General features: G+C 46.9%; 2 protein-coding genes and 1 long non-coding RNA gene across 5 annotated transcripts in view; 1 reads left to right on the top strand and 2 right to left on the bottom strand.

Moving 5' to 3' along the window:
• Positions 1-391: 391 nt before the first annotated feature.
• MMACHC (metabolism of cobalamin associated C) lies at positions 392-6,992 on the bottom strand. 2 transcript variants are annotated; one of them, XM_075508665.1, is made up of 4 exons: positions 6,670-6,992; positions 3,176-3,370; positions 2,019-2,171; positions 392-1,472 (listed from the first exon to the last, which is right to left on the bottom strand). In XM_075508665.1, the coding sequence occupies exons 2-4, from the start codon at positions 3,278-3,280 to the stop codon at positions 1,161-1,163; spliced, it is 570 nt and encodes a 189-aa protein (XP_075364780.1). In that variant the 5' UTR covers positions 3,281-3,370; positions 6,670-6,992; the 3' UTR covers positions 392-1,160. The 2 variants fall into 2 exon arrangements, with proteins under 2 accessions (XP_075364780.1, XP_075364779.1); XM_075508664.1 differs by lacking the exon at positions 6,670-6,992 and adding an exon at positions 5,830-5,959.
• On the top strand, positions 6,089-21,074 carry LOC142412820 (uncharacterized). Of its 2 annotated transcripts, XR_012776619.1 has the most exons (4): positions 6,089-6,731; positions 13,857-13,991; positions 15,768-17,854; positions 17,958-21,074. It is a non-coding gene; the product is annotated as an uncharacterized LOC142412820 (long non-coding RNA). The 2 variants fall into 2 exon arrangements; XR_012776618.1 differs by having other exon boundaries at positions 15,768-21,074.
• LOC142412818 (uncharacterized) overlaps positions 21,055-23,856 on the bottom strand; it is a 15,295-nt gene continuing 12,493 nt past the window's right edge. The window contains exon 5 of the mRNA XM_075508663.1: positions 21,055-23,278. Coding sequence (XP_075364778.1) covers positions 23,234-23,278 — 45 coding nt within the window. The 3' untranslated portion in view covers positions 21,055-23,233. The remainder of the gene's footprint in view (positions 23,279-23,856) is intronic.

Genomic DNA, 23,856 nt, shown 5'->3' with positions numbered 1-23,856 from the left:
TCCCTTTTTTCTCCTCTGCTTGCTTGCCTGTACATGTGACAATGCTTCATGCAATGGTTTTTATGTGCGTGCAGGTTTATGATCTCCCCCATATGGAAAGTACAACCAGAAACTATGGCAGTAAAACTGCAGTATGTGCTGGCATGGCACTGAAAAATGTTTTAAATTCGAACCTCATCTACCTAAGAAAAAGGTCATGAGAACTGATTTTTTCAGTCAGTTACCTTAATATGAGTAAAAACTCCTCTCACATTGACATTATTCAGCACCCTTCTGAAGATTGTAGTCAGCTGCTCTATACAGTGGATAAGTGCTTAAAACTGACCTAAAGACATCACCTTGTTCTGAGAAGCTGATCCTGGGTGAAAAGGAAATACATCAGACTCAAGCTGTGACCAATACTGTCCCTTTCCCTTTTGGAACTACCTTGAAGGAGGCAGCTGCTGTTGGGTGTGTTTTGCTCACTCCTGCTCCATGTGCAGGACCACACTACTCAATGAAACTATCTCTGGAGATTTGTCTTTTGGAGGTTAAGGAAAGGAGACATTACAAGATTTCTTAATTAAATTAAGGCAGCTTCACTGCAAGTGAGGGAATACAGGACAAATTTTCTTTCTGAGGAAGGCAAGACTTAAAAGACTGAACATTGATTCCCCAGGGAGGGCTATGACACAGGGTAATAAAATGCTGGATACATCTAAAAAAAGTATCTGTTCTGAGTTCAGATGAAAAAAAGTCAGGGTACAATGACTGAAAATTAACTTCTTTACTCTTACACAGAATAAACCCAAAACATTTGGAAAGAAAATTATTGAGAACAAAAATGACTTTTCTAATGAGCAGCACAGGTTTTCTACTTGCCAGGGTGTCTGAACTTTTCCCAACCAAAGGCTAATCGGCATCTTACCAGACTCCCAAAAAGACACACCAAATCAGCAACAGCACAGAATGGACTGCTCCCGCCTTCTTCCAGACCACAAGTGCTATGATGCAGTGCTCCCTCTTATTCTGAGAAGCTGACGTTTGGATTGAGACGCTGCACACACTGCTTGGATTTGCCATCTCTGTATCAGCATGCCCTCCTCCTCAGCACCGTGGAAAAGAAGGTGCTGATGAGTTACAGTTTGCTTGCCCTCTGTCCTGCCATGCAGCCATGTTACTTAGTGAAATGTGCTTCTCTGGGCTTCTTGTGTCAGCCCTAGCAGTCTGAATCTCTCCGCTGGAGGAGTGGCAAAGTAGGCTTTTTGCTCCTCTGAGTACCTTTCCTTCACTTCAATTATGTCCCTGTAGCGGCCGTCCTGCCAGTGGAAATTGAATTGCTCCAGCAACTCAATTCTTTTCTCCTCTGTGCTCACACAGTCAACAGGGGCAAACTGTTCCAGGAACGGTACCTGAATATCTGGGAACAGGAGGAGACCCCGGATAGCAAACCAACCACCATACTTGGGATGGATACATACGCCATAGATCTTCTGGAAGGAAAAAAGGATCTAGGATGTCTCATTTTGTCTTTAGTAATAGTTAGAGTTCAAAGCATCAAGCTTTGATGCAACTTCTCATACTCCTAGACCTCTGTTGGAGTGCTATGGAGAGAAGAAAGGAAAGCTCTTTCCTGAACCTGTGGCTTCAAGGACTGCATTTCATTCCCTTTTTCCTGTGCCCACACACACCACCCTGTAATGTGGGGAGAGGTCCCTTTCTGAAAATCTAACACAGAAATTAACCACAGTGCAATTTTTTTTTTTATTTATAATGCTCCAAGCAACAGGTCTTCTTTTACACTGAAATTTATTCTCCTAAGTAGGTTTAATAGATCAAGCTATTCTTCTCCATGTATGCATCTCCCTACCACCCCGAAGAACCCTGGAAGCTTCTGATTCCTGTCTGAAACACTTTATGCATCTATATGTGATCTGGACTTTGTATTTTCCTGCAGGAAGAACTAGTGAGTAAACAATAGTTGTACAATTCAGTGATTGCAGTTCAGTGGTTTTTCCCAGACTGTGTTTCTGTCTCACCTTTTTACCCCAAGGATCAAGCTTCACATCCTTCCTTTGGTAGTAATATGCAGCTCCAGCAACATGGGCAGCTGTCTGTGCCAAGAACTTGGGCTTTCGGCTTGGCAGGATCTCATAATCAAAGATGATGTCCACCTTCTGGTCGGGGAATTTCTGGGAAAATTAAAAAACATCAGCCCAGGCTCATGGAAAAAGATTTGCCACTACAGAAGTACTGGATGCTAGCAAATCAGGCACATGAGAAGCCTGCAGTTTTCCACATCCTGCTACTGAAATCTATCAGCATGCTTGTGGCCTTGGGTTTTCAAACTATGATTGTAAAGCACTCTGCATAGCTACAGGTTGTAATGGCAAAGAGACAGAATATGCAAGTAAAGCAGGTAAACAGCCTGTTGATGCTCTCAGTAAGAATTACCATCACAAATAATGCTTTACCCTTCTCAAGAGCAGGGGTGTAGTCAATCAAATTCAGCATTATACAATTATGTATGGAAGATCAGTCTGGCCTAAGCACTTAGCTATGATGAGTGCTCTAAAGATAATGGAAGGCTGAGACATACATAAAGTTGATAAGGGGGATTCATACTGGAATGTGGAACGTCTAATCAAGAATTACTGTCCTTGGGAGTGAAGCACATCCTGGTGAAATATGTAAGCTAATTAAGATGTTTTTGGAACAATCTGAAACTACTAGTAGAAGTGTGATAAGGAGCACCCTCATGCGAACTATCCTCATTATAATACTAAAAATCACACCCCTTGAGCTGGAGACCCTGGCCCAAGCAGAGACCCCTCACCTTTGAGCATGCGCAGAATAGTAAAGTGGTACTGTAGCTTTAAGATTGAGACAAGAAAATGTAGACCAATAGAAAACTGCTTTGCATAATTACTTACGCATATGTATAACTAGACTGTATAAATATTATACCTGCATGAACGAGTGGTGTGCTAGCTTTGTGGAGCTACCACCTAGCACCCAGTCTTGCGCAAAACTTGAAATAAACTGGTATCTCGGCTCTGTGTGCGTATTGGTTGCACACTGGGTAACGAACTCCGTTTGTGAGACAACAAGGGCAGGAACTGGGAAGGCTTTGTCTACTGCCCACCCTCGGTTATATGCCACAATAGTAAAAGGAATCGGTATTTCAGGTTCTTACCTCCTTCACACGCGATAAATGATGAGAAACACACTGATCCACAGGATCCCTGATTATTTTTAACCGTTCTTTGTTCACAAAAGGTTTAAGGGCTTTGTCAAACATTGAAGGTGTGCTGAGGACCACGAAGGCCAGTGTGTCATCTGGGTAGGGGAGATGAAAGGCTGGCTGGAGAATAGCGTTGTACCATCCAACCTTTGGCAAAGAAAAACAAATCTCCATTAAAACAGGGACAACACTCTTTTGCTAGTGGGCATGCAGGAATTTTAAAAAGTGGAAAGAAGTATAGCCACCTTCATTTGCAACCCAGATGTGCAGCCTGCCTAGTGCCTTCCATTCAAACCAAGTTGTTTTGCATACTGGGATTTACAGTTTCTGGAAGCTGTACCTTGATGTGAGAGATAAGAATCATCCATTGCATTCAGCTCAAGACTGCTCTTTATCCAGCTCTGCTCAGAAACCGTAGAGGGAAGTATGAGCAACCAGTCTTGCCAATGCAAATCAGACATTTTGGTTTAGATAAAGCTTTTACAAGTTTTTTTTCCTCAGCATCAGCCAGAAAGAAACTGGTGCGTCCATTTTGCTCATGTGACAAGCTGCATGGTTTATTTCTTCAGCAGCAAACATTTATGTATGGAAATGAAGGATGTGAAGCTCCTAGCAGTGCTAGAATCCCCCAGAACCGTCAGCTGTAGCGTGTGGATTGTGACATAGTCACATTTTGATATTTGTTTCCAGGGCTGGATGTGTTATAACACAGTCCAGAAATGAGGGATCAAGCTCAGGGCAGCAGGAAGACATGACCAGAGGGACAGGGCTCAGACCAGCAACTGCCAAGCAGGAGGAGGTAATGACCAAAAACCCCTGCACTCCGCTACTGATGTATTGCACAATAACATCAGTCTTTTTATAGGTTATGACAACTCCCGCTCTCCTGGGATGCCACAAAGACCAGGTCTAACATTCAGCAAGGTGTCAGGTAATGTAACTCTAATATTTAGTCTGAAACTGCAAAATACTGGTCATCTCTAAATATCTGTGAAATGAATCTGAAAGTGACTTTACAGGTGACAGTGGCAGCCAGACCTGCCCATATGGAAACATACAATGAAAACTAAGTTTATTATAAAGATACATTCTTATATCAGCCCCAATTTTTTATCAGTTTTGTGGCTCTTGTTTAAGATGCTGAATTGAGATGTTACAAGAAATTAGAGAGATGTGAATTTAGGGTTTGCTGATTTCCTAGTTTACATCAGTCAGCACACCAGAGCTAGCTGTATGAGAATTAAATCTAGAAAAAGATGCAGCACTATACGGTTTACCTCTGGTAGCTGGAGCCTTTTTGATCTGGGTTTTGCCCCTCATTCTGCTGCTGTCTTTTGAGAAAGTTGTGTTAAATTCTTCTCCAAATTCTGGAGATTTAATTTCTATTAGCACCTCATTCCCTTTTACTTTCTGTCAGATCAAGAATATAGCAGGAAATACAAACATTTCAGGTGACAAATACAACATTCCCTGAGGAGGGGAAGGTCAGGTTTATTGTAGATTGATTTGTATTTGATATTGTAGATTGATTTACTGCAGATTGCCTCTGGAGTGGGCAAAGAAAGAACCCCTAAGTTTGGGTGGAAACTGAGTGTATACAGTACAACACGGGACCGTGGAAGAGGCTGCCTCGGTTGCAAGGGAGAGACCCCTTCAGTGGTCAGAATGAGCCGAGTGTCCGCAGGCCATTTACAAACGGATGAAGTAGCCTGCATTTTAATATACAGGTGCGTCTACATTTAGATTAAAATTTAAGCTTGTTTAGAGGACTTTACTCTCTGTCGGTCCAGATGTATCTTTAACTCTCCTGACCTTATCAGACCAGGACCAACAGAAAGGACCTGAGCAAACCTCTAGCTCGGCGGTGCTCCGCCGGTGCCAAGGCACAGCAATAACCTTGGCCTGCCTTACCGGGCAGGCTGAACAGACCTCTCGGGCTTCCTCGTTAACCCACGCTAGCAGCGGTGCCGCACGGCTCCTTGGGAGCCTTTCTAGCCCCAGCCCGCGAACTGCTGCGCCAAGGCCCGGGCCCCGGTGCGCGGAGGGGAGCTCCCCCTTCCCCCGAGGCAACGGCCGCCCCGTGTGCCGCCCCTGCGCCCGGAGGAGGTGCGTGCGGCGCCGCGGGGCCCCGTCTCCAGCCCGCAGGCACTGGCAGACGGATCGCTTCACCCCCGAGCGGGGCCCGCGGGGCGGAGCGGCGGCGGCCGGGGCTCGGGGAGGCAGTGCCGCCTGCCGTCGGCCGCGCGAGGAGCACGGCGGGCGCCGCGCCGTTCGCACCGGGGCTCGTCCTGCCTGCGCCGGCGGCCCGGGCAGAGCCGGAGGAGGGAGCCTGGCGGCGAAGCAGCCCCCCCACCTGGGGCTGACCGGGGTGGGGGGCGGCAAGGGGGTGGCAAAGGGCCGGCCCTCCGCGGGAGCACTCGCCGCGGGGCCGCCCGGCGGGACCGGCGCCTCGGCCCGGCACCGCACCCCTCAGCGGCGGTAGGGGTCACCCCCGGCTCCGGGAACCGCCGCCGTTCCACACCCCCGCCAACCCCGGGGACGGTGACGTCGCTCTGATTGACGTCACCGCGGGCGACGTCACGGCGAGCTCCGCGTGACGCCAGTACCTTGAAGGCGTGCACCTCGAAGCCGAAGGGGCCCAGGGCGCCGCGGAGCCGCTCCGCCACGCGCCCCTCCATGCCGCCCGCCGCGCGGGGCACGACGGGAAGGGTAGTTCTGACAGCCCGCCGGCGCGCGACTGCGCGCGGGGCACCACGGGAGGCACGGCGGGACCCCCCCCGCACACCGCCGCGTCTCCTAGGAGACGGCCCGCCGCGTAAGGCGCGCTGGGATTTGTAGTGCGCATCGCCCTCCCCTTCCCGCCCCCCCGCCCGGCGGGGACTCCATGTCCCAGCGGGCTCCGCGCGCAGGACCGGGCCTGTGCGGCGCCAGGGGCGGCCCCCGCCTTCCGTCTCGCGGCGGGGCGGCCTGGGCGGGCGCCCCGAGGGAGGGACCGTTACTTTCTCACCGGGGAGGGTGCGGAGGCGGTCATGCGGTAGGGCGTTCACGCAACGCCCTGTCTGCTCCGCTCGCGTGTCCCGGTAGCTGCCGGTGAACTCCTGCTGTCCCCGAGTAGCGCATTGCTCCCGTGGTGGGTCGGTGGTTAGGCTGATAATCTCGGTAGAGGCCTGCCTTTTCTAACGGCTGCGTGTGATTCTGTAGTTCGAGTGGGAAAGGGAAGAATTCCGGTATCTCGATGCGCACCGCGGCCTGTTTGCAAGCTCGCAGCCGAGACGCTAGCTGAGGCAGGTTTAAGGATGCGGCAGGCCCAGGTGGGCTCCTTCCTTCGCAGCCCCTGGTAATGCCTGTTGCTTTCGATTGGCAGTGGGTTTGCAGCTTGACAGACTAGGCCCTGAGAACGCTGTGACTGAGGAGTGCCTGCCTGGCACCCAGCAGCCGTGTCGTACCTGCGTGTGTCTCCCACGCTGGAGCGAGGCAACAGCAGAGCTAGCAGCCGTCCCAAACCAAGGTGATTTGAGGGCTCTGGTGAGATCGCCTCTCTGTTAAGAGCAAGTTTTCCTTGCATAGTTGCACAGTGTGCCCATCCGTGCTATATACCACTTTGCGTTGTGCATATTTTTCTTTCATCATATGCTGTTTGAAAGCCCCACCTTCCTGTGTGGGTGGACGCTGCTCACTAAAATAGTTAGCAAGGCCTCTGCGCTGATAATCCTTTCTCCTTCCCCATCTGAAAGTATGTGTTCTTTGCAGCTTCCCTATTCCACACCAACACATTTGCCACATTGGAGACCAAGCCTCAGATTTGGATCTCCTTACCCTAATCTTTATAGCAGCTTAACATAATCTTTATAGTTCTTGCACAATGTTCTCCAGCTGTTAGTCCTGAGTTTTATGAAGATCTGAGTCCTGAGTTTTATGTCAGGACACCAGATCTGCAAGTTCTTGCGGACAGGACTACTTCAGATATGCAAACTTTCTTTGTGGAGTTCCCTTATATCTTCTAGAGCCCCAAGAGTTGTTTCTTACTGTATCTCTGCCCTCTGTAGGAGGAGGACAGAACAATCCCATCAGTCTTTAGAATTAAGGTTTGTTCTCTCCAAGTCTCCCTGTATTTCCAGCTTCTGAAGTTGAACCAGCCTACTAACTATGTTCTTTCCTGGACTAAGTTATTCTCATACAAAATCTGTTTTTGTCCATCCACTCAGATCATTGAGTCGCTCGAATTGAATCAGTCTGTGAGTTGACTAAAGCAGGATAAAGAGCTCCAGCAGGAGCAGATCAATAAGCTAGAAGGTAGTGAAGGTAAAGGCACTGGAACGGAAGCACTCATGGTTACAAGAGCCTCTTACACAGATCACTTCTTGTCTAGGTTGCTGAAGTCCTGTTGAAGAAACAACAGGCTGTGAATGTAGCCTGGCAAAATGTAGCTCCATCTCCGTGCCAAACAAGTGAGCACAGACAAAGTGTTGGATGCAAGGCAGAAAGGGCTTTTTGAATTTTTCATTTCTTCCTTTGCCTTTTCTTTAGTGATCTGAAAACCTGAGAAGCACCTTTGCTTCCCAGGAGAGAAAATGGACAGTGGGAAACAAAGTTGAAGTGATTTCCTGGAGGGCCACGACCAAGCTTGGTCTAGAGTCAGGTATCCTCACATGTAGTCCTTTGCTGAAACCCTTGTGATGCACAATGTTTAGTCAGCTGGCCAAGTTGCCTTTGAGGGTGGTTAGTTCAAATATTTGAATTCTTAATGTGCATCTTGCTTGGTTTTCTGTCTGAATATAGTGGTCCAGGAAGACAGGGTTTCTATGGTCTGCTGAGCGTACAGCATAGTGGCAGAGGGGAATTCTTGGGCTACTGCTGTATCCTACCTCTGTCAGGGATTGGTATGGGACTGAACCTTGAAACCATCTTACTAGGTGTTCTTTGATCCTATTCTTATCCCTTCTGTCCCAGCAACTGAAGAGCTAGGCTGGGACCTTAACACCTCCTGCCTTTCCTGTTTGCTGTTACAGAGGATGCTCAGTGATTGCAGAACAGCACTTAGAGCAGCTTGGAGGCCTTGCCGAGGAGGACAGAGGAGTTGAAAGGTGAATGCCATAACTAGCAACAGCAAGTGCTTCACCAGCAGTGAGATTGTCCATGTCATTTGTATCCCAATCCCAACAGTCCACAAGAAATAAATGAGATGTCAGTGCTAAGACCTTTGTAGATTCAGGGCTGGTGCAGGGGAGGTACTGGAGGAAAATGTAACTTTTCCCACTTTCTTTAAGCAGTGAAAAACTACTGTGACAAAATGATGAATGTGTGAGGACAGAGTTGGAGCAACTGCAGCATAAAGTCAGTGAGTGGTGGTGTGTTCTGCTCCTCTCATGGTCTGAACTCTGATTCTGCACAGGACAACCTGTTGCTGCCCAAGTGGTCTAGCAGAAACAGCCCCCGGTGGGAAGCACTGTAATGTTCGTTATAGTTGAGGATCTCTGTTCAGGAAAATGAAACCGAGGAACACTGCTGAACAGGCAGTGCTGGAGGAAAAGTAAAGAAGAATACACAGGGCTGCCAAGCTGTGACTCCATGCTGTGCTCTGGGAGAGCTGTGGGAGGAGAACATGCATGGGGTTTGCCTGCAGCCTCTGAATCCACCCTTTGCCTTGGGAGAGATGTGGGTGGATATAGTTCTGTAAGGTTTTGCCTGGCAATAGAGAGATGGAAAATTAGGTGCAGAATGTAGTTTAATCATGGCCTTTTTCTTGGTCTGTGTGAGGTCAAGTTGCTTTACTGCACAGGTCAACAAGAGGAACAAGTATTGAACCAAATGTCTGCAACTGATTAAATTAAGAGAACTCAAAGTTGACACTGCAAGGTGGGCTGCTTTATAGTCACATCTTGTCCTGGTTTTGGCTGGGATAGAGTTAATTTTCTTTATAGTAGCTAGTATGGGGCTATGTTTTGGATTTGTGCTGGAAACAGTGTTGATAACACACTGATGTTTTAGTTGTTGCTAAGTAATGTTTACACTAGTCAAGGACTTTTCAGCTTCCCATGCTCTGCCAGGCGCACAAGAAGCCAGGAGGGGGCACAGCCAGGATAGTTGATCCAATCTGACCAAAGGGCTATTCCATACCATATGACATCATGCACAGTATATAAAGCTGGGGAAGAAGAAGGAAGGGGGGGACATTCAGAGTGATGGCGTTTGTCTTCCCAAGTAACTGCTACGCGTGATGGAGCCCTGCTTTTCTGGAGATGGCTGAACACCTGCCTGGTGATGGGAAGTAGTGAATGAATTCCTTGTTTTGCTTTGCTTGCATATGCGGCTTTTGCTTTACCTATTAAACTGTCTTTATCTCAACCCACAAGGTTTTTTTCACTTTTACTCTTCTGCTTCTCTTCCCCATCCCACTGGCGGGGAGTGAGTGAGCGGCTGTGTGGGGCTTAGTTGCTGGCTTGGGTTAAACCGTGACACACCTCTTCAATCCAAAATCAGGTACTGGATGGTTTGATGGCCTGTGGCAGACCTACTCTTGGAATGAGCAAGCTTTGCTACTGGGATCTGTGGAGGAGAGCTGTGTGTTGAAACTGGTGTATAAAGAGTTTACTGTGAATAGTAGCCAGAATGAAAAATGCTGTTGCTGCCTCCAACAGAGGAAATATTTTTATTAAATACTGTAGTACCACTAGAAGGCTTTGATTGAGACAGTCAGTGTGCAAAGTGCTCTGCAGGCACCTTTCCTGCCTCACAGGCTTGCTGAAACAGCCTGAAGAGGCCTGCCTGTTCCAGTGTTGAATGATGGATGGCAGTTAGAAAGGGATCTTCAAAATATATATAAGTGGGGGAAAAGGTAAGTGTTTGTATGTATTCAGATATAACAGGTCCTACTGCAGCCAGAACGCAATCAATCATTTTTTTAGTTGTTGCAGAAGTAGGTTGCAGACCTTTGCTGAAGGGAGAATCAGAAGAGACTTGATGGGAGAAGAACAGGGAATGGACAGAGCTGGGGGGTAAGGGTTGAAATGAGAGTAGGGCTAACAACTGGCCTGTATCTTTTGCACCAAGCAGCATGTTACCATTCTTCTGGAAACCTGCTGCAGGAGGCTACTTGCACAGCCAAGGCTTGTAATCTGCTTCCCAAGGGGAGGTGGAGGCATGCTCTCAACTACTCTGTAGAGTAAGGTGATCACTGTGGGCAAAACACTGCTATTCTACTTGTAGCAAAACTTTAATTCCTGCTGAGGAGGGCTAGCATGAAGAAGAGGTTACAGATGATGCCAGGTAGGGTACATCGTGATCTAAACCCAGAAGCATATAAAGCTGCTGCTTAAAGCATATAAGCAATCGAGCATTACCTTTGGTGCTGGAAACATGAAGTGTTCACCAATGGTGGCATGTTATATGTCCAGCTCTCTACTTTTTCTCAGTTGTTCCAACCTTATCTGGACATGATTTTTCTGCAGGGTTTAATGGTGCTGTGGTGGATCAGAGGCTGCCTCTGGGAAATGCTTGGAAGTGACTGTCCCCTCTTTCTCAGGTGCTAGATCTGCTGAGCAGCCACAAAGCACAATCTTACACTTTAGACGAACTCAGGATGGAAGTGTGGAGCACCCAACAGAAGCCTGGCCACATCAGGTGGAGGGCATACACCTTCAGGCAATTTGGGGATGCCCAGGTCTGTGCATGCCACATGAGAGCTGCTGCAGGGACAAGTGCTGCTCTTGGGTTTCAAGGGGAGTAATTGCCTGGGAGCTGCAGGAGTATGTCACAGGAGGGTGCTGCTGGCTGGTGGCTGTTCAGTGCTCCGCAGGACAGCTCTTGCTGTTGCAGCTCGCTTTCACAGGGGCTGGATTGGCAATCAGAGATGCTGGGGACTGATGTCTCATCTTGCCGTTCTTGTTTGCCAGCTGTCCTTTGTACCTGCCTGGACAGAGTATTTGTCTTGTGGAGCACAGTTCATTTCCATGGCTAGTATGGTACTGGCTTTACTGATGTTGAAGGTAGTAGATTTGTCAGCTTTGTGAGGTGAGGTCTTCTGTTTAAATCCTGAACTGGTAAAGCTTGAAGTGAGTATGGCTTAAGTGTCTGCCCTTTCCTGGCAAGGACCTCTGGCTAAGTGCAGGCAAGTCCTTCTGAGACAGCTAGTGAAGGGGGTGAAGTGGCAGCCTCTGTTATTGAGACGTTTGTATCCTGAGGGTTAGCACCTTCTGCTTATTCCATGTGGGCATTGCGAATGGGTACCTGCTGTTCCCTTCCCAGCTGTCCTTGGAGCTGAGCTGGCAGGGTCTGAGTTACCTCACAGCTTCCCTGAGCCATCTCATCTGCCTTGTTTAATCAGGAGTGTTGCTGTCCCCTACCCAAGCCTTTTGTCAGGGCAGTGGTGGACTCCACATGCTCTCCTGGTTGCTAGTTGGACAGTACCTTACTTGCTTTTTGCTGAAATAACTGAAATTAATAATCAGTGCCTCCAAGAAGAGGTGCTCATTTGAATTGCCTAAGCTGTAATTCTTTCCCAGCTTCCCCAGCCACCCTCACTTTCCTTTCTCACCATGCTCGGCTGGTGGGAACTAGCTTTGCTTGTGCCTCTAACCTCTGCTAGCTTGGCCCTTGCTCTCCCCCCACCCCTACCCGAGTGCTCTGACCAGGTCCCTGGAGAGAAATGAGTGACATCGGAGCTTCCTTGTTGAGGATCCTTAGATCTTTCTGGCTCTGTTTAATTGTATCCTCTGTCCAACCCCAGCTGCCCTCGGACAGCTGCCAGATGTCCTAACTGTCACAGATTTAGCTGAGGATTCATGTCTCTGTTCCCAGCGGTCGCTTCCCCATGCAGCTTTGTGCTACAGTAAAACAGCATCCAGAGAATATGCATCACTCCTCTGGGGGAAGGCAACGATGTCTCTGTGAGGTGTCTGTGTTCCAGGTATGGTTTTGTTTTGTTTTTTTTTATTATTAGGAAAAGCACAACACTCCCATTCATCTCCCTCAGGCTAATGCTGATGTCACATGGGCTACAGCGTGGTTTGGTGTCATCATAAAGTATTCATACAGAAAGGATCTTTCATTCTCTGTGTTCTCCAGAACAGTAAATAAGTATCACCAAGACACAACATTGTACTGCTTATAACATAAGGGACTTTGCTTCTGCTTTCCATCCACAGCTCTTGAAACCTTTTTCTGACCCTGTTAAAGAACTATTGCTCTGCATTAGGTAGGAACCCGAGAGGGATAGTCACACAAGTTGTTTGAAGAGTCATGGCAATTTGGTAACTGAAATGGAGTTAAAGGATATCTTAATTCCTTGTCTGTTTTTCTGATCTTTCTCCCTCTTGACCATAAGCATATTAATGTCTATCTTGATTAGTGGGGAAGTATTGGTGGACACTGAGTGTGGAGGTCAACGTAGCTCTATTATTAGGTTTTCTTTGATAAAGGATATTGTGTCAACTTGGTGAGATGTTTTCAATAATGGAACTCATTACAGTTCTCCTGTAATTAAATATCGATTCCCTATTTCTTTCTATACAAGCCTAAGGCCTTCCCTTATTATGTCACTCTCCCACCTGTTGTCAAGCTGTGATTTCATAAGATGTGTCTGCGCTGTCAACATCAGCTTAAAATGTGCCCACCCCTCTGCTTTTTCCTGCACTGGCCTCACAGCACATTGCCTCCTGAGTTTCTGCCACTGCAATTGTTGGCGTGCTGTAAATCCGATCAGGGAGCCGAGCTGGTTCTAACAAGTGCGTCATTGTTTTGGTTTGTTTTTTTTTTTTCCCCTAAAGTGATGTGCTTCACAGTGCTGCTGCAGGAAAAAATTGTGCTGGCACAACTGAGATAACAATGTGAACAGGGCTAGGTGGGGAGGCAGAGGTTCTGCTGCCAGACCGTTCATCTGCTGAAAACACAATTGAATTGCTCAGCAGAACTGCCTTCTGCTGCTATGGGGCATGACTTTGAACCTTGTCAAAGTGGTTCCCACCCCATCCCCCCCCTGTAATTGTTCCAGTAGGCATTGCTAAGCTTAAGGGACTGTCAGTGTTATCCTTTTGCTTCAGTCAGATCTACAGTCTCTGACCTGAAAGATCAAGTGAAAAGTCTGTTCTTGAAGGAGGTGCCGTCCACTGAGCCTGCAGGGAAAGACAGAGATCATCGGAACTATTCCCCGCTTACTCCAATGTTACTAACACTCTGGGACATGGTATTCCAACCTCCCTTTGGTTTAGAGATCTCATGGTCAGGTCAGGTGTCCTGTTGTCCCTTTCCAACACAAACTGACCCCTGTATTGGAAGGGTTTGGCGTTGTGACTGTGGCTTTAAGCAGAAATGAGCTGGCCAATTCTTTGTGGTTTAAAACTGCATGATTTGGAGTTGATTGGAGCCATTGGTGTCAAAGACTGCTGAAATCCAGTGCCTGAACATTTTTGCCAATGTGTTTTCCTGCCTCGGTTTGTGTATCATGGAACCTGTTTTCTGCTGCCTTGTGCCACTGGTTGTACTCATGCAAGAATAAGTAAAATGCTGTTAAATCAGAATAGCAACAGTTTCTCCACATGATAAAAGGTGTCACAAAAGGTAGACAGTGGAGGCTTAGGCTCCGCAAGTTAATCCTTGAACTTTTGACCTAGCCTGCTGCTTGCTTAATTTCTTTTAGAGAGAAGCAAGAACTCGCTCAGAGAGGCAGAGTGGTTTTGTCCAACTTTGGGTGAGGTTTCCACCTCAGAGTTCAGCCTCAGAGACTTCAGCTCCGATGAGCTTTCCAGCACCACAGAGATCAAGGTGCCTGAAGGTAAGCGTGGCTGGTTCCTGCACTCTTAGGATCTGAAGAGCCTAGCTGGGTTTTCCACAGTAATGCAGATGATAGAGGTCTGTAGAACCTATTTATATCTGCTGTTCAGGCCATTCCAGAGGTCATACTGATAATTTGCTGTGCCCAGTTTTACTGGTAGGGGTGAGTGTTAGGCACCTAAAGGCAGGAAGGCAGTACAATTTGGAGTGGTGGCCTAGCACTTGGGCCACAGTTAAAACTTTGCTCTGAGAGCACAGCTTTGCCAGGACAGAGGTAACTTGTGTGTGCCTGTCTATTCTTTCATCCTCCCTCCCCGTCTAGTGTCAGGGTAATGTAAAGCTGCATGTGAGGGCCAATTATGATACTTATCACTTCCTCTAACAGCGCCAAGATACCACTTTTTAATGTGGCTCCGTTTTTGTTTTGGTGCTGACACACAGCCAGTGAGATTAGGAAGGTGAAAATTGCTCACTTCAAGAAGGTTCGTCTCTCAGCCTCTTTATCCTTTTGGATTTATGCCTTGCTTTTAGGATATAAAACCCCCTTGTGTTTGCATTAACACTTAGCATTAAAGGAAATCAGGAACAAAGGGCTAATGTTCCTTTAAAAGAAAAAATTCATGCCCTACTTTAGTAAGATGCTTAAGATTCTTGTGAATGGAGGCTGTAAGGCATATTAAACTGCCCTATGTTCTGTTTTTCCAATTTACTAATCCTGCTGATTCAGACTTTACTAGCAAACCTGCTACAATTAACTGCTTTGTAGATGCAGTCGTAACATGTCAGGTTGCTGTTAGGACGATGCCTAAGGAGTCTTCATGTCCTATCAAAGGGTTAAGTTTTTCTCTTTAACATTTATTCTGAGGCACATGCCAGGTAGGGACTCCTATACAGAGTTTTACTGATCAAATGCTCAAGTAGTACCCCTCATTTAATATGAAGAACCTAGTTACATGTTGCTTAGTATTAGTAGTAAATATTTATATCGTAGTAGCATCAGAAATCCTGACTAATACTGCAGCAGGGGTGCCCAGTAGCTGTGTTGGCAGCTTGCTAGGACACTTGGGACCACAATTCACTTATATGGGCACCTATTTTTATTTGAGCTTACCTAGCTTGTGAGGATGCTTGTTGGTATTTCTCTGTTTCAGTAGAAGATGAGTGAGGATGTTTTTGTATTAGAGTTTGATAGAGATTGCAGTCCACACTGAACCAGCAGTGCTGGAGGGGCTAGACATAGGCTGTCGTTTGTTCTTAGGGTTGGCATACGGGGTAAGGAGTTTGGGGAAGGCTAAGTCCTTGTTCTGTTGGGATAGATTGTAAAGATATCTCCACGCTGTGTTTTGATCTGGAAGAGAGCAGTGCTGGAGAAGAGGCTAGAAATAGCTGGAGCAGATGACCTCACCAGTGACCTGTCTGACAGCCTGCCTGAACTAAAGCTGCATGACCTTTAATGTTAACTGAAAGATGCATCCTTTACTGTAGGGAACAAGTAAAAGATGGAAAGGATATTGGCTTCCCTAGGCGGGCAAACTCTTCTTCTTGACTTGTCGTTACCTGGATTTACCAGAACTGGAAGCTATGAGGTGTGGGGCTGACCCAAAGGAGGCAACTCAAGGAAGGGAAACAGCCATTTTGAGAAGTCATTCACAGACCTGCCCAGTCCCACACTCTGCCTGAGACCTGAACTGTTGGCTGTCATCTCATGCTCTCTTGCTTAGACCTACACCTTGTACCTTTACAACACAGTGCTGTGTATTCTCTTCTTTCACCCCAGGTGACAGACACTGATGGAGGGCCTGATTTGTGGTGCTTCAATCAACTTTTGCAGTTGCCAGCTGGCTTGCAGAGGGAGAGATGCTGTGGTGCTTGTCTGCAACAGGGGGGTTTCCTCCAAGGTCAGAGAATTCCTAGCTGCAGCCCTTTGCTTCAGCCCTCTCCTGTGGGATGGGCTGTATCATCTTGTCTTCTGAGCTCTCACTTGGTGGACCAGAACAAATTGAGAGAATTTTGTGTGTTGTCTCTACTAATGCCTTCAAATGTTTTTTCCCCAAATATACTGCAAGTTTTGGGTTATGTTGGATATTGTTTAAACTGTTGGCTAGCTAAAGCTCTAGGATATGTAGCTGGGCTTAGATTGTGCCATTTAGGGAGACTCTATGCGTAGCAAGAACAGAACAGATATGGACTGACCATAGATTTACCCTGTCTGACAAGACCCAGTATGGAGCAGCTGACTTGACAAGTGTTGGTAAATTGCTTCTTCTTCTGTGGCTCGAAACAGGCTAAGAAATTTTGTTTTTTGAACAGAAACTTCCATGACCACCATAAAGGGGAGGTTGTTTTATGAGAATGAAGTGCCATAGTGGCAAAAAAGGGCCTTGTGAAATTTCCTAATGTGGTTTGAATTTTTTTTATTCCGTTTTCCTCTGAGAGAACTTAATTTTAGAATTGCTAGGTGGTGAAGGAGAAGGGAAGAGGTGAATGAACAACACTGAGTTCAGAAAGCCTTAGAGTATGGGGAAAGAGAACAACTGCCTATTTGATGGTGCAGGCTTTGTAGTCTAGCAGATGGGATAGTGCAGGAGATGATAGATCTGTGGCATTCTCTTTGCTGCCTGCTTCTCAATCAATACAAAGGACCTTGGGATGTGGCACAGAGTCAGGGATGCTGTAAAGGCGGCCCAGCAGAGCTTGGTTAGGACTGGTTTGAAAAGCAGGCAGGGACGGGTGGTGCTGAGAGTAGCAGTAGGAGTCATCAAGTGGGGGCTTGAGCACAGACCAAGACAGGACACAGTGGCGGAGGCTGCTCCTGTAACCTTCATCTCATTCAGTTGCATGAACTGTGGCTTTTGCTTTGAAGATCAGTCTGAGATCAGTTAGTTTTCCCTTTCCAGGGAACAGCTGCTTCCCAGAGTTCAACTCTGCTTCTTAGGGTGGACCTGAATGTGTGAACAGCCATTGGCAGATCATGGTCAGGATATAAAAGCCTGCTTGAGTGGCTTGGATCTGACTGAAGCTGAGCTGGAAAGTGACTTGATGCATCCAAGAAACAGACTGAGCAGGATGCAAGTGGCCAATTCTCTATCACTCAGTGTGGGCCACCAGGTTAGACTCTGTAAAACAACGGGAGCTGTTTTCCCAGTGCTTCTCTTGGCCCTTTTTGAAAACGTGTTCCTTTTCTGCTAGCCAGCCACAAATAGTATTGTGCGTGATTGCCTTCCACCTACAAATATTGAGATCCTTTTAAAAAAGTAGGCAAAAAGTTCTTATCCTGCCCCCAAGCTTATCAGTAGGGAAATTGAAGCAATGATCATGTTAGTGGCTTGATCTGCCTGTGCGATCAGAAAGCATAGCCAGGATTAGCACAAAGGAAAACTGCTAATTTTGCAGTTGTCCCCTGTAAAACCCTTCTCAGTCAGAATCAAATGAGTGCCTAAATCTGGCTGAAAGGCATGTTCCAGAACCCATGAGCCTCGTCTTGTTCCAAGCAGAAACTGTAATTTAGCATCGCAAGCTTCTGGAGTTCGGACATAAGAGCAAATTTTTAAGAAAATACTGAACAGGGCTGACTGCTCATCCCTCTTCCTACAGCTCCCAGGAAAGACCAGTGTGAAAGGAAACACTCTAATGCATCTGAGAATCATCCTGTGGCAACTGATGTGTCTAATTTCAGAGCAAAAGTACTTCTGAAGGAGAGAGGATTAAAACAGGGGAGGGGAGAAGTTACCCTGCGGGAGATTGTCAACAGATGTTCCATTATAGTTCAAAGAGTGCCAGCAAAAGGCTTCTGCTGCAGGGATATATTAATTCTGGGCAGTTCATCACAGGGAGACCTGTTTTATGACTGGGAGGATACCTCTGGTAACTTAGCTCTTTATTTGAACTGTGGGTGGGGGATTGGGTCTACCTGTAAACAGAGAGGGAGCTGAACAGTAGGAACAAACACATACTTATTTTCTTGCAGCTGTGACCACTGTCCGTCTGATCAAGATCATGCTGGTTTTGTGGTTCAGGGAGTTATTTGGCTGATGGGTCTTTCAAAAGAAAAATTATTACAGAGGAACTGAGGCTAACCATTGTTAAACTGCTGGTGCGCATGAAGCAGACCTGTGTTGAGTATGTCTTTTAAGTATATTTATTAGACAGGAAGTGGGAACAAGCACAAGGAAGGCTGTGCAGGCTGTCAAGCAGATGAATACATCAATCCATTTGTCTTTAAAATGCACAAATCTATCAAGTTTGACACTGTCTAGCACCTTATCTATGCTTCCTTCATGTAATAGTTAATGATTGCTTATAAAAGCCTACGTATGTTGCAGAATCAGCTATGGTGGGGGATCTAGTTTGCAAGCTGTGTATCACCAGCCACAATTAGAAGGTCCTCTTCTGGGCAGGTTTAAGTGCTTTACCTTCTGAGACTGTTTTGAAGTTGTGCTTTGGGTAAAGGCTGATTTTTCTCAGAACTGTGAGGAAACATGTCCCCTGCAACAGAGCGGGGAAGTCTTCCTTCAAATGTGGTTGGATGGGGAAGTTCAAAGACCTTGATTATCCCACAAAGTTCTGGGGGATTTAAAAAAAAAAACAACACAAATGGTTTTGGGGGCCTAATACTGATGGAGACTTTTGTATTAGCCATCAGGGTCTTCCAACTTTGCTTATCACTTAGCTACATATCAGTAGGACCACAGATCTGGCTGTTTTATGGACAGGAAGTGCATGATTTCTTTTTTCTTTGTGGGGGATGGAAGGGAGGATTGGAGAGAAGATCCTTCTCTCACTTCTGCTGTGCAGTGAAGCAGAGGTAGCAATTAGATGGGAACAGCCCTGGCAGAGGCTCAGGAGGTACACTTAGAAAAACTCTACCCCTTCCCCAATGAGAAATCCACATTTATACTGAATTGATTGCTGTCATAGAAAATTGAGTAGAAATAATGCAGAGGCGTGCAGTCTCCTGTTTCCTTCCTAGGTGTCTGGGAAATGACAGTAGGCATTTTCTATTCTCCCCTGGGTATGAGAAGAACATCGCTTGGCTACTGGCTAAAAGCTTCCCAGGTTATGTATCATTTCATAGCCTTCATTACTGAAAGTTTACTGCTCTGCCTCCCTGGCTTGCTTCTGTGCTCCTTCTCCCTGGATCACTGCAATGCCTCTTTCGTTCTGCTCTAAGTGGTAGCAAGCACAGGGGACTATTATCCATGGGAGAGCCTCATGGGGTTTTTGGTCTTACCAGATCCACACGCTGCCTTGTCCACTCCAATGCTTCTCACGGGAGTTTCTCTGTCTCCGAATGCTGTCTGTAGCCTTATTTACAGACTTGCAATGTGACATGATGGTGAAAATACACAGTGTCCAAAGCTAAACTCAGGCACTGAGCCATGAAGGACAACTGACTTGGCAGAGAACTGACACGTAGCACAGGTAGCCTTGCCCTTGGCACAGCAGCTCTAGCACTGTCACTTTTCAGGTGCTCAAATCCCCTTCCCTTCAAAACATGAGTCTGGAGAGGGGAGGAGGGGAAGGCAGAGAAGGCAGGTGGGTCTCAAACTCTGCTTTTCTTTTATCTGGGTTTCTTTCCCTCCTATTGAGCTTTAAACATTAAGTGATTTGATTGATTCTTGTCCCCTTGCTAATCAAGAATATAATTGTGCCTTACCCTAGGAGGCATTAAAACTAAGCCTCATCAAAAGCGAGAGCTGTGTTCAAAGGGACATGCAGAAATTGGCAACTGTTGCTTTCTGGTTCTGTCAGTTTGCTTTGCTGCACAGGAAAGAGGAAGGCCATAGAACCGGCCCATGGTCCATCTCCAAACCTGGCCACCTCAGAGATTGCATCACCTGGCTGGGAGGTCAGAACTTGGCTGGGCAAAAGCAGGAAGCTTCGTGCCTCCCAGGGGTGGCTGCCTGCACAAGCCTGACCTGCTGCCTCTCCAGCTAACGCAGATCTGCTCTGTGCTACCTCTCTAACAAGGCAGCTCAGCAGTTTGTTCTGCAAAGAGTGAATCAGCTCTGAGTGGGGTTGGTGGTGAAAAGGCAGAACAGAGGAAACTCCGACATAAACCACCAGAATAATCCTGACATCAGACCTGAGAAGACTGGCTTAGTTGTAGCATGTTTGTTCCGTTACTTAGTTCTTCTGTTTTGTATGGTTGTATGTTGGGACAGGACAGAAATCTCTGCAGGGTTTAGAGTTCATCCCCAAGTCTTCAGATTACTCAGCAAGCACTGTGCTAGGCTAAGAAGTCTTTGTTTGCTCTCCCCTTGCTCTAGATCTTCCAGGGATTTGCTTTTCTAGATTTGTTGTGGGAACTCTTTCAAAAACAGCATAAGCCCAAGGACCAAGTAGTTTCACTCACCATATTTTGCTTTTGCAGTAGAAAATCTTGTAACACAGTCTATGCATGAGCTGGATGATTTTGCCTAAGTATTTTAACAGCTAGGAGAGACTATCAGCTCAGGAGAGACTCGTATCAGGTCTGTAGCAAGAGCTGGGCTTTTGAAGCAAACTATGAGCGCTTACCTCCCTGTGGGTCTGAGCTCCAAAGGGAAGAGTTCAAAACAGCTATAAAGCTAAACAAAAAGAAGTACATGCCTTTCAATTTGCTTTGTCTTCTGTACTATAGAAAGAAGCATGACAGATGATGCTACTTAGGTTTGGATTAGGCTGGCTTTCAGGATATTTCTGTAACTAGAGTTCAGGGTTGCAGTTGACAACAGATGAGAATAAGGATATCTTCAATCAGAGGCAAAGGAAGAGAGTCTAAAGGTGTATGTTAGATTATTTGGTCTAGTGTGGTTCTCTAAGACAGATTTCATCTGATTTGGCCGTCAAGAAATTAATCTCAGTCAACCCGGACAGGGAATGACCCTGACAAGAAGCAACACAAGCAGGGGTGGTGTCCTTCTGAGCCCTCAGAGCTCTGGTTTATAGCTGTCTGGCATTTTCACTAGTATCAGCTCTGTCAGTCTTCCTTCCCAAACTGCTGCTGTTTATCTATCACAGGATTCATTGTGATCTACAAAAGCTTTTCAGCTACGTTTGCCATGAAAATATGAGGACCGGGACACCTTTGGCATTTGTAACTTTATTGCAGAAAAAAAATTCCACTATTAACATATTTTACAAAGAAAGTTGCACTTTGGTGTTGGGCGAGTTTTCTTCCTCACCCCTTTCCCCTGGACAGCGATGCATGGGAAACCAGAACAACCAGCCCCTGCCCTTTCGGTTGTGTGCAGAGACACTTTCCAGCTATGCCAGCCTGCACCAGTTCCAGCCAGGATGGAGTTCTATTTTCCACCACTAACTTGCCTTTCTTTGTGCCAAAAACCAGTAGCACCCTGCCCTCCGGCAGGGGAAACAAGTCTGTAGCTAGGGAGATTGCTCTGTGCAGACAATGCTTGATACAAAAGCTTTGGAGTTGTGACAATTGCCCTTTAGTTTTCATGCAATAACAGTAGGAGAGAACCAACCCTTCTTCCCTATTTTACTGGGCATCCTTACAATAAACAGATGCAAGGCCCAAGCCAGCAGCTGAACCCAAACTGCACTGCAGCCATTTGTCAGCCACTTCGGAAGTAGTAACGCAGGAAGGAGGAACTGCTGCCTTACCCAGTTCATCTATTTGACCCAGACCGGTTCTGCTCCATCTTTGGGCTTTGCAGATAATTTGAGCCCTGCTGATGGGGAAATTCCCCTTTCCCTGCTAAGACAAGCAATAACAGCACTGGAAAAAAAAGGTACTTTTGCTAGTGAGGCCTGGTATCTGTCCTTTGTGGGGTCAGTGAGCGTTGCTACTGAAAGGAGAGGAGAGACTGAGGTTTGTAAGAGCAATGTGGTAGATAATCTCTAGCTCTTGCTGTATCCTGAGGGAGCAACTGGCTTAGTCAAAAATCAGACACTCTAGAGAAGGCATGTGTTTACCTGCAGTTAAATGTGAATTAGAAAACAGGAGCAGGTGTTAATTACATGAAGACTTTCATGTCACGTGCACTCCAGTCTTTCTGAGGCAAGGGCACCAAAAGATCCTCAGACTTACACTCAGAGGCTCTGGTCTGTGAGTTTCCTTGAGGAGCCTCAAGAGCCTTCGATGCAGTCTACAGCAGTGATATTTTGAGGCAAAAGTGCAGAATCTAATCAGCCTAACACCTAGAAAGGGAAGGGGAGGAAGGCACCTACATCCAGGATCTGTCCTCATGACAGGACACCAACTGGCTCAAAGACCAACATTAGAAAGTAAAGGAGCTTTGACCTTGCATAGCAGAGGAGGGAGGGTGCAGTACTAGTTTTGTACACCAGCTTTCAGCAACCAGATGCTAGCAGCAAAATGGGAGGTACCTGAGGAAAGGCATGTGTCAATCCAGGCAGGCAAACGGACAAAAGCATTTACTGAGCCTGGGCAAAGAGTTTACACATATGCTGAAAGCATCAAGTATGGGAGACACAGTTTCCTCATTTTGTGAGACCAAATTAGTGTGTCTAATAGGCAATAGACTGAGTCCTATCAAGCCCTGTTAAGCTAAAATTATGTTCATTTTCCGCCCAGCAACTTCAAAGCAACTTCAAGTAGCAAGGGCACTTCTCCAGTGGCCACAAAACTGTTTTCCCTGGTTAAAGAGAAAAGGTATGCATGTAGGAAGGAAGCAGAGCAGCCTGTCATCCTCCTGGTAGGTGTTTCAGGATGGGCAGTGCCAATCCCAGGACTAAAGCTGAAACAGGAACAAAAAAAGTGCAAGAAAAAAACCAAAACAAACAACCTTAAAAATACAGACCAAGAGGGAGCCCAAGAGAACTGATTTCCACATCCTTGGCTTCCTCAGAAAACAGCAGTCTCCTTTGCTAGCACTGTACTGACATCACCAGTGTTAAGAGCTCTTGTATGGATCACTTGCCCACCTCCTTTGAAAGCAGTAGCCGCCAAGATAGACAGAAGAGATCCATGCAGAATGTGATGGCAAAGGTTGTCTTGGCTAATTGGTCACCACACTAAAAGGAGGAGGCACCTCTTCAGGGCATTGTTTCGAGGAGAGCCTGGAGGAAAGGGACAGACTTGGGCTCTGATTCCCAGCATAAAAACTTCAACATTGAACTATTTAAAAAGTCTAAAACCAAAAGCCATCTGAAAAGGATCTTTCAGTTGTGTGCAAATCACAGCCCCTCATTCCTCAGCAGATCGTCTGGGACCAAGTCCTCAAGGCCTTCTCCTCTGGGAAGTTCAGCCGGCCAGGCAGAGGACAGCCTGGTTGCCTAGTAGCTGTAGAGTGAGAGAGGGGTGTCCTCCATCATGTCATCCTAGAAGCAGAGAACAGCGTGCTTTAATGAGATGTCTGCATGATGGCATACAGTCCCAGCCTGGAAGAGTGCTGTGCAGGCAGCACAGCCTTCTCTTCCATACTGTCACAGTGTGGCCATCTGCCCAGCGATCCACCTAAATACTGTCCCTGTGCAATTCCTGGGTCTTTGGACTGTCACTCTCCCCTCCTGCTGCAGCTTTTGGAGAGAAGAGGTGTATGCAGGAAGAGCCTGCCTGCTGCAGGGATGTGGGAAACCCTGGCTATGGAAAACTCCACTCAGCTTGAAACAGCATCAGCTTGCTTGCTAGCTGCAGAAGGGAATCGGTACTCCTCTGTCCCAGAAAGCACAGTGAGTTAGTTGCAGCTTCCCCAGAGCTAATCCAGCCTCTGAAACCCTCATATCTTTTTATATCCCCAAAGGGTCAAACGCGGACAGACAGACAACCTCCCCGGACAGAGCACAGAATCTGCTTTGTCATAGTCACAAAGCAAATATATCAGAATACAGGAGGAGAGGCTAGGAAGGTGTCATTTCAGGGGAAGTTTGGATGGTGCTCCCCTTCCTCTCTCTATTTA

The sequence above is a fragment of the Mycteria americana genome, chromosome 7, assembly GCF_035582795.1.
Source record: "Mycteria americana isolate JAX WOST 10 ecotype Jacksonville Zoo and Gardens chromosome 7, USCA_MyAme_1.0, whole genome shotgun sequence".
Taxonomy (NCBI): Eukaryota; Metazoa; Chordata; class Aves; order Ciconiiformes; family Ciconiidae; genus Mycteria; species Mycteria americana.
Note: the sequence above shows the minus strand (reverse complement) of the source record. Positions and strands in the feature narration are given on the sequence as shown.